General features: G+C 44.2%; 1 protein-coding gene across 1 annotated transcript; it reads left to right on the forward strand.

Moving 5' to 3' along the window:
- Nucleotides 1-505: 505 nt before the first annotated feature.
- On the forward strand, nt 506-7,400 carry Acod1 (aconitate decarboxylase 1). Its single transcript, XM_035453121.1, has 5 exons — nt 506-565; nt 1,301-1,462; nt 1,994-2,083; nt 3,544-3,749; nt 6,126-7,400. Exons 1-5 carry the CDS (start codon nt 506-508, stop codon nt 7,120-7,122), a joined length of 1,515 nt encoding a protein of 504 aa, XP_035309012.1. The 3' UTR covers nt 7,123-7,400.
- The last annotated feature ends 7,233 nt before the right edge of the window (nt 7,401-14,633 follow it).

Consider the following 14,633-nt stretch of genomic DNA (forward strand, 5'->3'; position numbering starts at 1 on the left):
GTTTGTCAAAATATTTACCAGCATGAAAAGCAGTATTATGGGTTTCCTCTGCCCTAACCAGAAACATCGGTTACAGTATCCTTTTGCTCTCTCAGTGGTCTCCATCTCCTCTCCTGCTTTCTCCTACTCCAAGCTCTCTTCATTTCCTATCAAAGCTTTAAAGATCAACAAATGCTCCATTCTTTTGAAAATGACAGTTTTCATTGACGGATAAATCTGAAGACTCTAAGGATGGGGTTAGGGCTGAGGCAGGAAGATCGTCACAAGTTCAAGGCCAACCTGAGCTAGATAGAGAGTCCAGACTATCCAGGGCCACACTGAAAGACCTTGCATCAGAAGAAAAGAAAAAAAGAAAAAAACTCATGGGTAGCAAAGTGGAGGATTTCCATGTAGGCACTGGTTCCATCTCTGTAACTCTACTTTGAGAGTGAGCCCAGTGTAAGGGACCTCAGACGCTAGGATTTCTTAACCTGGAAGTCCTCCAGTTACCATTTGTAAACAAAGGATGTTACAGTCGGAGACAGAAAGGAAGTTAGGCAATAATGTGATCATCAGACAAGGAAAGGTAAACTACTTAGTAGTGTATTACAAGAACTCAGTGCTGGGCATGTGGTGAGATCCCTTCTAGTGGATATTTTTAAGCTATATTCTCCTGTTAAGGCATATAGAAACAAAAGTGTTCCTTGTGCATTGAAGGGCTTAACAGTTAAAGGAATTGCAAAGTCCTCTACTACCTCTGAGGAGACACAGATTATCCTACCCCAGGAGCTCATGTGTGGTCTCTGAGCAGAGGCAGACTCCTTTGACATACAATGATCACAGAGCACAATGTCCTTCCCTCCTCCCCTGTCTGGGGTTCCCTTCACTGTCCTCCACCATGCTCTCTTGTCATCATCCGCTAAGCAGCCGCATTGTCAGTGTGACTGGGCAAAGGACTTAATTGTTGTATATTTCCACATCTTGCCCAATGTGCAAGTGCACTCCACCTTTTTAGAAAGCAAACTCAATCACACCAACCAGGTTTCTTCTCATGGTACAAAAGTCTTTACATCAGGGCTGGAGAGATGCCTCAGGGGTTAAGAACACTGACTGCTCTTCCAAACGTCCTGAGTTCAATTCCCAGCAACCACATGGTGGCTCACAACCATCCCTAATAGGACCTGATGCCCTCTTCTGGTCTGCAGGCATATGTGCACACAGAACGCTGTATACAAAATAAATAAAGAAATCCTAAAAAAAAAAAAAAGTCTTTACCTCATGGTCTCTTAGGCTCGCTGTTCTGACCTTCTCCACTTTGAAGTCTGTCACAGAAAGCTTTGCCAGCATGATTCATGGCTTGAGAGTGGACCACCTGACAGATGGTGTCATTCAGAGGAGCAAGAGGATGATCCTGGATTCCCTGGGCGTTGGTTTCCTGGGAACAGGCACGGAAGTGTTTCACAAAGTCACCCAGTATAGTAAAGTAAGTAGTTCAAAGTTTACTTTCAAGATAAAAGGCCAGCGTGTGTATAAGCGTACTCCACAAGTCTGTGCCTGGGTTTAGCTTGCTCTGCACTTGGTTTGATTGATTGCATTTGATATGTGTCGCATTGTTCCACACATTTTTCTGAGTCTCTTTGTTTCATAAAGTTCATGCCTATCTGTTACTAAGTCAGGTCTTATTACCATTCATTGGTAACATCTCAAGGCTGTTTACTTGTACGACTAAAAATACATTTCAACACAAAAATCCTAGAAGTTAAAACAAATATGAGTGGATTCAGGCTCCTTGAGTAGAGCTTCTAGATCATAACTTGGGGATAAGCAGTTCAGTCTCCTCTCCCTTAGAAGGTGAATGTGTTTTCCTTGGCAAGGTAGAGAGACTGCCCACCAGCTAGGCTGCCCTCTTGAGGGTGTGGTGAGGCCTGATGCCAGGATGCCCACAGGATGGAGGATAACTCTCGAGATGTCAACTCAGTGTATTGTTGCATGAACAGGTTTTCTTCTGTTCCAGATCTACAGTTCCAATACCTCCAGCACTGTTTGGGGTCGACCAGACTTCAGACTCCCACCCACATATGCTGCTTTTGTGAACGGTGTTGCTGTAAGGAAGTTTACCGGTTTTTCCTATTAATAAATCATTAGAGCTTCAGAGGCAGGAAATTTGTTTACAATGGAGATCACTGAGTTCCAGAGATCTGGCATGCCCTGCCCTTTGTCCTCATGCTCATGGTTCTACAATAAAATGGAACTTTTCCAACAAATTATAAATTAGAAGGATCTAGATTAAAAATGCCTTAAGGTATTCTAATTCTGGACCTTGAATGGATATAATGAAAATGTATGATGCATATGTAATCCAAGATCCAGACATAATGGCTTCTTGATCCAGACATAATGGCTTCTTGTTGTGGGCCCCAGTACCTGTCTGTATACTAATGTTCTCTCCATTTAGTCATTTGGGTATTTATTCAGAAAGAAACAATGATGGTCACACAGTGTCTCTATTTTCTCAATGAAAAATTAGAACTTCTCATCTGACAGATAATTTTCATGTTATTTCCTGTGTGTCAGGAAAAGCCTACAAGACATAGTATAGATATGAGCATGTTGGGACTCAAGAGATTTATTAACTAGTTTGTGGGGATGGCAGCTCAGACTAACAGAACTAAACCCACTGGCATGGCAATAAGAAACACACAGGCCACATCAGACAGACATAAAATCTATGTTTAAATGAACTTCTGGTTATTACTAACTGTTTAATATATGGAAAAAGCAAATGGCTGGGTTGAGAAGGAGAAAAAGTAACCACTTGAAAATACAGCTTAATAGCTAATGTAGGTTTGAGAGCTCTTTGCTCTTCTTGCAACTTTGATAAAACTACTTCATGACAGAGACACAAAAATATACGGCCTAATATATAATACATGATGCTGAATTTTTAGTGTGACTTGTTTAAAGGGTGAAGGGAGAAGCTCAGCTAGTCTTGTGAGGGAGAATATAGATTTCTCCAGGAGTTGTGGCCCCAGGGCAGAATTCAGCATCCTCCAGGACATCACTGGCTCCTATCCAAGGTCCTGCCTTCCTCTGGTTAAGAATCACAGCCAGTTACAACTGGACATAGGGCCTGCTCTTAAGTGGGGTTAATATACTGGTGAGACTCCATTGGAGAAAACTATATTTTCTTTGCAAATGATGTCAATTTGCACTTTTACTTTTCTTTCTTTAAAATTCTACTCTGGTAGGTTTTTGTGTTTGTTTGTTTGCCTATTTGTTTGTTAAAGAGAGAAAGGCATGGAGTTGGGTGGTTTGGGAGATGCGGAGGCCCTGGGAGGGGTTGGGAAAGGGGAAACCATGATTGAAATATACTGTATGAGCTTTTCAATAATAATTAATTAATTAATTTTTAAAAAAGAATCCCAGTCAATTTTTAGTGTATAATTTCCGATAATGGGGTCCTCAAGCCTCTCAAGGTCATTGCCAAATTGAATCTTTAGCCAGTCCAAAAGCTAGTTCACCTAAGAGCATTTCTGAGAGGGTTGTTTGCATCTGATTTTACAGGTTCACTCCATGGATTTTGATGACACGTGGCACCCTGCGACCCACCCTTCTGGGGCTGTCCTACCGGTCCTCACAGCTTTATCGGAAGCCCTGCCTCAGACTCCAAAGTTTTCTGGCCTTGACCTGCTGCTGGCATTCAATGTTGGTATTGAAGTACAAGGACGATTAATGCACTTCTCCAAGGAAGCCAAGGACATACCAAAGAGGTATGGAGAGAGAGAGAGAGAGAGAGAGAGAGAGAGAGAGAGAGAGAGAGAGAGAATTACACCCACCCATCCAGCAGAGCCACACCGCCCTCTGTCTGTCAGTGGCTGTCTGTGTAGAGCTGTCTGGCTTAGGGGCTGACTCTGCAACTGTTATTACTGCTGCAAGATAGACCACTTTCAGTCACGTAACAAGCTCTATATGCATACAGAAACAAGTGATTTGGAAATGATTGTAAAAACTTCCCTTGGGCTTGTAAATCCAATCTAGCTACGAAGACAACAAGATAACTTGGAGATCTGTCACTCCAATGTGGTTCCTGTCACTTGCATCCAGGAGTATTCTGGGTATCACTGGATTCCCCTCAAGCTGGAGTTATGGGCAGTTGTGATCCACGAGTTGTACGGCTAGAACCAAAGCTGTGACCTCTGCAAGAGTAGTACAGGGTCTTACATGCTGGACAATATCTCCAGCCTCTGTAATTTTTGAATTGCGTTTTTATTCTCTGAAAGTTCGTAGTTTATTCATTGTATATTGATCACATCCTCTGTCCAAGTACCCCTTGTGTCCCCTACTTCATTCCTATTAACTGCATGTCTTCTTCCTTATTTTTTTATTAGTAACCCCGAGTCCAGTTAGGGCCACCCATATACGCATGGGTGGGTGATCACCCACTAGGGCCACATCCTCAAAGGAGAGTGCCTCTCCCTCCCTCAGTAGTCATCAGCTGCAGCATTTCTCCCATAGGGTGGGGCCTATTGCCCACACCGATGGGTGTGGAACTTTGGCTTGATCTTGTGCAGGTCTTGGGAGTAACCACAGCTGCTGTGAGTTGTGTGTGCAATGGACATGTCATATCTAGACGTCCACATTTTACAGCTCTCTTCCCACCTGCCGGCTCTTAGGTTATTTCTTGCCCCTCCTCTCTGAAGTTCCTGAGCCTTGGACAGCGGGAAGCTGGTCTAGATGGGCAACCTGTCAACAGCTGAGTTCTCAGAACTGTTTATAATCAGCACATTGACCACGTGTGAGTCTCTGTGCATCAGTCACTGCCCACTGCAAAAATAAAAGAGAAGCTTCTCTGATAGCAGCACAAATCTATAGATGCGAACACGAACATTTAGAATGCACTTTGGAGGTGTCACCATTTGGCAAAACAATGGTAGACTTCAACCCTCTGTCCTCCCCAGGACCTACGATCCCCCCAGTCATGGGCCTTGACCAGGTTTACAGTGCCAGGCATAAAATCTATCCCTCTCAAACCCACTTAGAAAGGAGTTGGTCACCCCATGATTTTCATGCCCCTATTACACCAGTGGGTGCATTTGCCAGCAGAACACTTAGTGATGTAGCATTGGGTGTCTTTTCCCCCCAGCAGCCTAAATAGTACCTTCTGGGACTAGCTGCCTGGCAGAGAGAGTTTCCTGGTCAGTTTGAGGCTGATTCCTCTATGTCCTGCACCCAATACGAGTGACGTCTTCAGCTATAGGGTCTCACAATGTGGTTACCATTGGTAACCAAGAGCAATAGCAATAGCTTGCCTTGTTTTGGGTCCCTCTGGGACTCTCTGACCAACAGCTCATAGGGAGGTATCCCTTGCCTGACACAGATTTTTCTTCTGGGAGAGGCATTGTCTGTCCATGCAGAATACTTCCGTTAAACCCTCCTTTACTTACAAAATGTTGTGGAGTTTTAATTAGCTTACAAAGTAGTGGATTCTCATCAGGCTTCTTCATGTATCCTTAGTTTTGGCTAAAGTGGCCCCTGCTTTTGCTTTTTCCGCTCGCCAAGCCCTGTATCGTCACTTGGACTTTTAACCTGAGTGTGCCTCCACTCCTTTCTTGCCACTTGTTTTCTACTGTCCTGTCTGGTTTTCTGTGGGTTAGAAAACCGTAGGTTTCCATACAGCTTTTGCTTGCTCCCTTCTTTTTGATTAACTGCTGACATCTCATTTTGCTGTTCTCCATGGCTGCCATGTTTGAAGCCTTCCCCTGAATCTCTCTCTCTCTCTCTCTCTCTCTCTCTCTCTCTCTCTCTCTCTGCTTTCATTTTATTTCTATTTTACTCTCCCTTCTCCTTTCAGGTATCCATGCCCCATGGCCTGTTTCTAGTATCCTGGCTTCCACATGCACCCCAGGTTACACACATTAACCAAGAGATTCAAAGCTACAGTCTACATATCACAGATAATATGTGGTGTTTGTCTTTCTGGGCCTGGGTGACCTCACTTAATGTAATCTTCTCCACTTCCATCCATTTGCCTGCAAATTTCGTGATTTTGTTTTTCTTTATGGCCGAGAAATATTCCATTGTCTGTAAGTACCACATTTTCCTTGTCCACCCCCTCACTGGTTGAATTTCTTGCTTTTACCTTTCAGGTTCCACCCTCCCTCTGTGGTGGGAACATTGGGGAGTGCTGCTGCTGCATCCAAGTTTTTGGGGCTCAGCTTGACAAAGTGCCGGGAGGCCCTGGCTATTGCCGTTTCTCACGCCGGGGCACCCATGGCAAATGCTGCCACTCAGACCAAGCCCCTTCACATCGGCAATGCAGCCAAACATGGCATGGAAGCCACATTCCTGGCCATGCTGGGTCTCCAAGGAAACAAGAGGATCTTGGACCTGGAGTCGGGGTTTGGGGCCTTCTATGCCAACTACTCCCCGGACGATCTTCCGAGCCCGAATTCTCACATCTGGCTGCTGGATCAGCAGGACGTGGCCTTCAAGAGCTTCCCCGCACATCTGGCTACACACTGGGCAGCAGATGCGGCTGCAGCTGTAAGAAAGCACCTTGTGGTTTCGGAAAGAGCTGGGCTTCCTACCGACCACATCGAGAGGGTTGTGCTCAGGGTCCCCGAGGTCCAGTATGTAAACAGGCCCTTCCCAGACTCGGAGCATGAGGCGCGTCACTCCTTCCAGTACGTGGCCTGTGCCATGCTGCTCGATGGTAGTGTCACTGTGCCGTCCTTCCACAGCCAGCAGATCAATAGGCCACAGGTGAGAGAGCTGCTCAGGAAAGTGGAGCTGGAACATCCTCCTGACAACCTGCCAAGTTTTAACTCGCTGTACTGTGAGATCAGCATCACTCTTAAGGATGGGACCACCTTCACGGAGCACTCTGATACCTTCTATGGTCACTGGAGGAAACCACTGAGCCAGGAGGACCTGCAGAGGAAGTTCCGAGCCAATGCCTCACAGATACTGTGCAGGGACACAGTGGAGAGCCTTGTAAAGGTAGTAGAAAACCTAGAAAACCTAGAAGACTGTTCCACGTTAACCACACTTCTGAAAGGGCCTTCTGTCCAAGAGGAAGCCTCAAAACTATCTCACATGTTTCCTTCCCATCACACAACCTCGCCCAGGCATACCAGTATCTAAACAACTTTGTATTAGAGGACATTCAATTGTTTGCCTTATTGCTCCATCTGCCTAGCAATAAACATCGCAAAGCAGAAAGTCCATAAACAGAGAGATGTGTATTTGAGTAAATCTTGTCCTATAAGCTCCATAGGACCGTTCCCACTGCCTTCAAGATAATATTCAAGAAAAACAAAAAACAAAAAACACAAGATCTATGCATACTCACAAGTGAAATCTAAGTTCCCTGTGATCTGCTTATAATCCTTTCTGAGTAATTATTTATTAACTCTGGGGAACTTGACAGACGTGGAGGAAGTTGAATCTGCAGGCTGCTGGCTGCAGGTGGGAGAAAATCTGGTCTGGACCACCACATATCCAGAGAGGATGGGATTACATAATCCTCCTCTCTGCAATGGCTAGTTTGAGAAATTACCAGGTTTAATATTGCCTCTTTTTCTTTCCACACACATCCCTGAGTATGTAGCCAAGAGTTCTTCTGCTTCAGATCATCTACTGAGGAGATAAAAAACAGTCTGGGATGGAGTAGAAAAGCAGTTTGGCTTCCCAGTTTCACTCTTTACAATAATCTGCTAGCTCAAAAATTTATTTTGAGAAAATTTGACAGACGACAAGTCAGAAATACAATAAAAATGAAAAGAGGAAAGATGGCATGTGTGAGTAATGAAAATATTAAATATAAAACATAGAGATACCACATTGGCAACCATGGTGAATGTGTTCTGAATTCCTGGTATTTTCAAGAAAAGAACTGGCTCTTAGCCCCAAATGGTGACTTGCAAGTATCCATATGGAAGCATGTTGGGTAACTGAGAACTTCAGCAGATTATATCATTTCCCAGTTGTAGGGGGAGAAAATATAACTAGAAAAATTATAATCCATGGAGAGAAAATAAAGAATGGGAAAAGAAATACAAAGAAAGCAGATGTTTTGAAATCACTGTATAAAATGATAGAATCTTGAGTGTGACTACAATTTTAAAAAAAGCAATAAATGTTCCAGCTAGGTAAGACCAAGATTTTTAGAACATGCTTTCTTAAAAAAATGCTTAGCAGTTTTATTGATGCTTTATTAATCACCCACTTGAAGTATACAGTTCAAGGGCTTTTAGTAAATTTGTGCTATCATTACCATCATTGAGTTTTGGAATACTACCATAACACTAAAAAATTCCTTCAAGTCTATTTGACATAAAGCCCCATGCCCACCTCCAATATTTATCCCAATATGAGCTTTTAAAATATACTTTTGTCTTTTCAACACATTCCATACAAATGGAGCCCTACAGTAGTTAGTCGAGTGTGTTTGGCTTCTGTTCCTAGTTAAATGGCTTGGAGCATCTTCCTCTTGCAGGTCAGTACGTTATTCCCTTCATTGCTGGGTATCACTATAAGGTCTATGGTAGCTTGTGTTGGGAAACCTCTTCAAGGAAGATGGATAAATACAAGCCTATCATTTAATTAGCACATGATAGTGAGGGTGTAAGACACGCCAGGAATGTTCCTTGTACAGGTGATAGGACAATCAACGAGACAGGTCTAACCTGTTCTCGTGTGCATGCAATCAGTGTGATTGGACAAGGAACCACCTTTGTGCCCGTTCTGGTTAGGCACCACATCCTGTTTTCCTGTCCTGGTGTGTTTGCCAGCTTCCCAGGGCTGAGTTGTGTTCAAGGTCCCGCCTAGGACAGCCTTCCCTAATGCAATTAAAAACAATAATCCCTGGGCTTCGAAACAACCTGGGAAACCTTGCAAATGTGCTTCACTGTAGATTCAAGCAAGATCCAGCATAGAGCAAGGTTGGGTGGACTCAAAGCAAAAGAGTCAACATTCCTTCCAGTGAATGTTGCAAGTGTGTGCAGCTATGTGCATGAGTGGAGTCCTTTCCCTCCAACAGAAATCCACCCACAACTACTTGTGTCGGGAATCTTTTTTAATTATTTAGAAAGTTATTTGTTCATTCTGTCTTCAGTCCTTTGTGAAAATGAGAGACTAGAGGGTAGTTGGTGGCTCACTGGGTAAAGTCCTCACCATATAGGCTGAGGATCTTCTTCATTTATAACTCCAGTGTCCACAGGAAGAGCCAGGCATGCTGGCCTGTACCTGTAAGCCCAGCACTGTGCAGACATAGACAGAAGGATCATGGGAGCTCACAAGCCAGCCAGTTTAACCAAACCAGTGGCCTCCAGGTTCAGTGAATTATCCTGTCCCAAAAACAAGGTGGAGGACGCCAACATCAACCTCTGACCTCCACACATGTACACATGCATACATGACAAATACATAGACAGGCAGATGGATGGACAGACAAATGAAAGAAAGAGAGAGAGAAAGAAAGAAAACAGCACATGAATAGTTGGCAGAAAGTAAGAATTCAGTATATTTCCAAACCAGTTGAGTGTTTTACTAGTAACTAGTCCAGTGGCTACCATACCCTGAGCACCAACTGTTTCTACTGTATAGCATGTCAAAACAATGCATGATACATAACTTCTAAAACTGCTTTCTGTAAACCATAAAGAACACAAAACAACTAAAACCGAGCCTTCTAGTTCATTCATAAATGCAAAGGTTTACATCCCCACCTCGTGTAAACTCTCCCTGCTTTTGATTGGAGCTCATACCACAGAGCAAGCACCAGTTACTACTGGTGCCGAGGAAGGAGCCCGCCTGGCGGTCCTGGGGGATGTCCAGAGGAGCCGGGAGCCCATCTGTTTCCAATGTGACACGACAGTGCTGCTTTTGCGGAGACAGCCCTATCTGTCTCTCCACCATGTCACAGAGACACTGACAGTGCTGCTTTTGCTTTTTAAAGTGAAAACTCAAAATGGAGCCTGGTCATGCAGAAAGCTCATGCACTGAATAATTTAAGATGGCTACGAAGATATGACTGGGATCATATTTGCAGTGCCTATCAAGCCTCAGAGGGTGCAGTCCATTTGGTCAGAGATGAAACATTTTTACTTCAACAAATTCTTGTAACCATTTCCTTCAAGACATCACTTTCTAAACATGCTATACATTCTAACCACCGGGCCTTCCTCCTGTCTCCCTAAAAACAGTATGCCAAAGGGTCAACATGAATACAGATGCCAGTGCCATGCTGTTTGTCGCATCCCTCTGCAGCTGACTTACACCTGTAACTCCACCCAGGATCCTCAACCTATCAGAATAGAGCAGTCTGACTGAAGGGTTCTCGGGCATTTAGCAGTGTGATGGCGAGAAGGGTTAAAATCCCAACTCTCCTTGGCTTCTCAACACTGCAGTGTTCATATCTGAAGCTCACAGATGCTCCACGTACAATAAACTAGTGTTATCCAAGCTTTCATTTAAATGCCCAGCTAAGAAGATAAATGAAGACTAAATTTATGGCACCAATGGGAAATAGTTAAAGCAACCACAATTTCATTTATACGAAAAAATTATTACATTGAATATTTTTTTTCTTACGGAGAAAGCCAATGTATTTTGAAAGAATACACCAGTTCTTATCACCCTAAAACACAGTTCATTGCCAGCCCTACCCCCAACCCCGAGACTAATCACTTGTACTCCAGCTCTGTAATAAAAGCTAACAGGTCATGCTGGCTGAACAGCGGTTATATTTATAACTGGGCAGGAAGGAAGAGATAAAGTGCAGGAGAGCTTCTCTCCTGTCAGGAAACGCAACCATCTGCCTCTGCAGACCTCTGCATCACAGTCTCCACCACTGAGGCTTCTCCAGGAGGAAGTGTACAGCTGCCAGGCTGTACATCCCAGGGGCTTCGTGGTGCAGCCCAGCCAATGGCCTGCTAGACCACACTGACCCCACCTGAAAAGACAGGAGGAGCAGGGGTTAATGAAGGCAGCTGATGAGAATTTAGGCCTGATTTAGGCAAAAGCTGAAGGAATGTGATGGGACATTAGATACACCTACTGTGTACACTGTACTCCATAAGGATTAGACAGCAGTAACAACTGGAGTGGGCTGGAGACTGCTCAGCAGTTAGCACTTGCTACTCCACCCTGCAGCTTACAGCCATCTCTAACTCCAGTTCCAGAGGATCTGACGCCCTCTTCTTGATTCCGCAGACACTAGGCACACACGGTACATAGACATACACATATGCAAGCATCCATGCTCCTAATTTTCTTTAAAAAAAATAATCAGATTATATATGGGCAGTAACATGATTAGAGTAGAAGACATCATTTTTAATGTCTTGTAGAGTTGACAGTAGCCCTTAATTAATCAATTCCCTTTTGTTTTAAAAGTCAATATGCAGGAGGCCTGAATCCTACACAAAGAACTATAGGCAACTTAGAAATGGAGAGAGAGAGAGGTGCCTTCCTCATGGAAGAGCACAAAAATTGGTTATTAAGTGCCAGATGGTCAGCCCTGAAAACATGCGTACAGACAACATTCTGCAGACTGTGCAGGTTATATTTAGGAAAATAGCTATGTATACACATATGTGCATGCAATGACTATTAGTGAGAAGAGAGGCCATGGATTTGAAGGAGAGTGGGGAGGAGTATATGAGAGGATCTGAAGGGAGGAAAGGCAAGCGAGAAATTTAGTTATGTTATAATCTCAAAAATAAAGTCAATAGAGCAACTTACAGTTGACAGAATTGGCTAGAGGCCTGTGGTAAAGGTAACACATAATAAAAAATGTAAAACATTGGGGATCGTGCATGGCTTCAGTGTAGTCCCAGTGCCAAGTGGACTCCACAGACATACAGAACCTTTGTAACAAAAGAAGAAAGGAACACGGTTTCATCAACAATTCAAAATCCTGAAGCCACAAGTTCAGCTATCCATGGCAACAAGACGCTAAATAGTTCAAGCCTGCCACAGTGTAAAACTGTATCCTTAAAAAGCATTTAGGATAACTTCATATCTTGTAAAAGCAAAGAAGTTTATTTATGTGCTAGAATATCTTTATCTTTAAAGGTTAACTTTGAGGTTTATAAGATATGCTGTCCTTATACCCAAAAGAGGCACATTAATACAACAAGGACATCTGTTCAGCTATGTTCATAGAAGCATTGTTTGTAATAGCCAGAACCTGGAAGCAACCTAGATGCCCCTCAACTGAAGAATGGATAGAGAAAATGTGGTACATTTATACAATGGAGTACTACTCAGCAGGGGGGGGGGGACCAATGGAATCTTGAAATTCTCAGGCAAATGGATGGAACTAGAAGAAACCATCCTGAGTGAGGTAACCCAGTCACAAAAAGAACAAACATGGTATGTACTCACTCATATATGGATTCTAGACATAGAGCAAAGGATTACCAGTCTACAATCCACACTGCCAGAGAAGCTAGGAAACAAGGAGGACCCTAAGAGAGACATACATGGTCCTCCAGAGAAGGGGAAAGGGACAAGATCCCTGAGCAAATTGGTTGCATGGGGGAGGGAGCTACGAGAATGAGAAGGGAAAAAGAAGGGAGAGGAGGACATGAGAGCAGGAAGATTGAGTCAGGGGAAGAATAGAGGAGAGCAAGAAAAGAGATACCATCATAGAGGGAGCCATTATAGGTTTAAAGAGAAATCTGGCACTAGGGAAATGACCAGAGAGTTACAAGGATGACCCCAGATAACAATCTAAGCAATAGTGGAGAGGCTACCTTAAATGCCCTTCCCCTATAATGAGATTGACAACTAACTTATATGCCATCCTAAAGCCTTCATCCAGTAGCTGATGGAAACAGAGGCAGACATCCACAGATACATACTGAACTGAACTCTAGAATCCAGTTGCAGAGAAGGAGTCAAGGAGTCAAGGGAGCAAAGGGGTCAAGACCAGGCTGTAGAAACCCACAGAAACAGCTGACCTGGGCAAGTGGGAGCTCATGGACCCCAGACTGACAGCTGGAAAACCAGCATAGGACCGACCCAGAACCCCTGGCAGCGGATCAGTACTTAACCCTAGTATACAAATGGACTTTGGGAGCCCATTCCACATAGACGGATACTAGCTCAGCCTAGACACACGGGGGAGGGCCTAGGCCCTGCTCCAAATGATATGACGGACTTTGGAGATTCCCCCGTGGAAGGCCTCACCCTCCCTGGGGAGCAGGCAGAAAGGGAAAGGTAACTGGGATTGACATGTAAAACAAGCTTGTTTCTAATTTAAATTTAAAAAGTGTGGGGGGGGGGGCAGATATGCAGTCCTGTGTAGAAAGCAGTAATCTAGGCATCTGGCTCCCAGAGCAGCAGTCTCTACAATGTGTGTTCATACCAACCCGTTTGCAACGGAGGGAAATCCTCAAATGTCCATAACAAGAAACCTCACAGGGCTCTCCACCCACCTCTCTGCAGCTTTGTGAGATGTAACATTGTATTTTAATCATAGTGTACAGCAAGGCTTCAAAAACGGTGTCCCACTGTACCTCCGATTTCCCTCATCCTTGGGAATCTCTCTCGGAATACAGCCTCATTTCCACATGCAGAGTACAGCGTAGGACACTGGAAGACTCTGTGGCTGCCTTAGCAGCCCCACACTGGTGCTGAATGCCTGGGGTTCTCTGCAGTCACTAGTGTTGAGACCACATCCAAAGTTCACGGAAGCTGGGGTCTGGCGCCGGCAGAGGATGGCGATGGCAACAACGGAAGGACCCCTTCACTCAGGTGAAGGGAAGGTCGGCGGGTGCTCTCCGCTTTTCCCACAGACCTTGGGCTGCCCATTCAGAGGGCAGATCTGCCCCGCCTCAATTTTTATCTCCTCTGGAAATGCCCTCACAGGGGTTTGTCTCCCAGGCAATGCTAAAAGTTTACAAAACCAACCACCACATAATTAGCTCCAATTCTCATGATGGGATATATCCAGAGTGTCTTAAAATTGTAACAGTGAGACTCTCAAGTAACTTTAAAATTCTTTATTTTGGAAACTCAGACTATGTGTATCAGTACGTGCCTTTAACCCCAGCCCCAGCACTTGAGATGCAGAGGCAGATGGATCTCTGTGAGTTTAAGGCTCGCTTGATCTCCATAGTGAATTTCAGGCCATCCAGTGCTACACAGTCAGATCCTGTAACAATCAAAGAAAAGAAGTGGATAAATAAAAAATAAAAAAATATATATCTGAAACACTTGCAAATGACATCATTGATCAAAAAGTGATTCTTGTACTAAAAGGGCCTCCAAAATGAATGCAAACTCTCCCTGTGAGTTCCAAGGCTCAAGGCTTCAAAGTGTGGCCCTCATCTAAGCACCACTTGTCACCATGTACATGTGACAGAGTCTGTGGGTGACAGCTTGCATCTTCTGAAGCTGGCTTGAGAAACCAAGAGAAACCAGGAGTCCACAGGCTGGAGCACTGGGAAGTCCCCTGGGTGTGTTGGAAAGCACTCATGCTTTTCCATCTGAGAGTTTGACGTAAGTAAATTCAGGTGTGGGCCAGGTGTCACAGTTTTTTTGTTTGTTTGTTTGTTTGTTTGTTTTAAGTGCTCCAGTTGATTCTCAAGTACAGCAAAGTCTGAGCAACAGACCTGGGGCTGGACACAGGAGGGTTCAGGATG

Source organism: Cricetulus griseus (assembly GCF_003668045.3).
Source record: "Cricetulus griseus strain 17A/GY chromosome 1 unlocalized genomic scaffold, alternate assembly CriGri-PICRH-1.0 chr1_1, whole genome shotgun sequence".
NCBI lineage: Eukaryota > Metazoa > Chordata > Mammalia > Rodentia > Cricetidae > Cricetulus > Cricetulus griseus.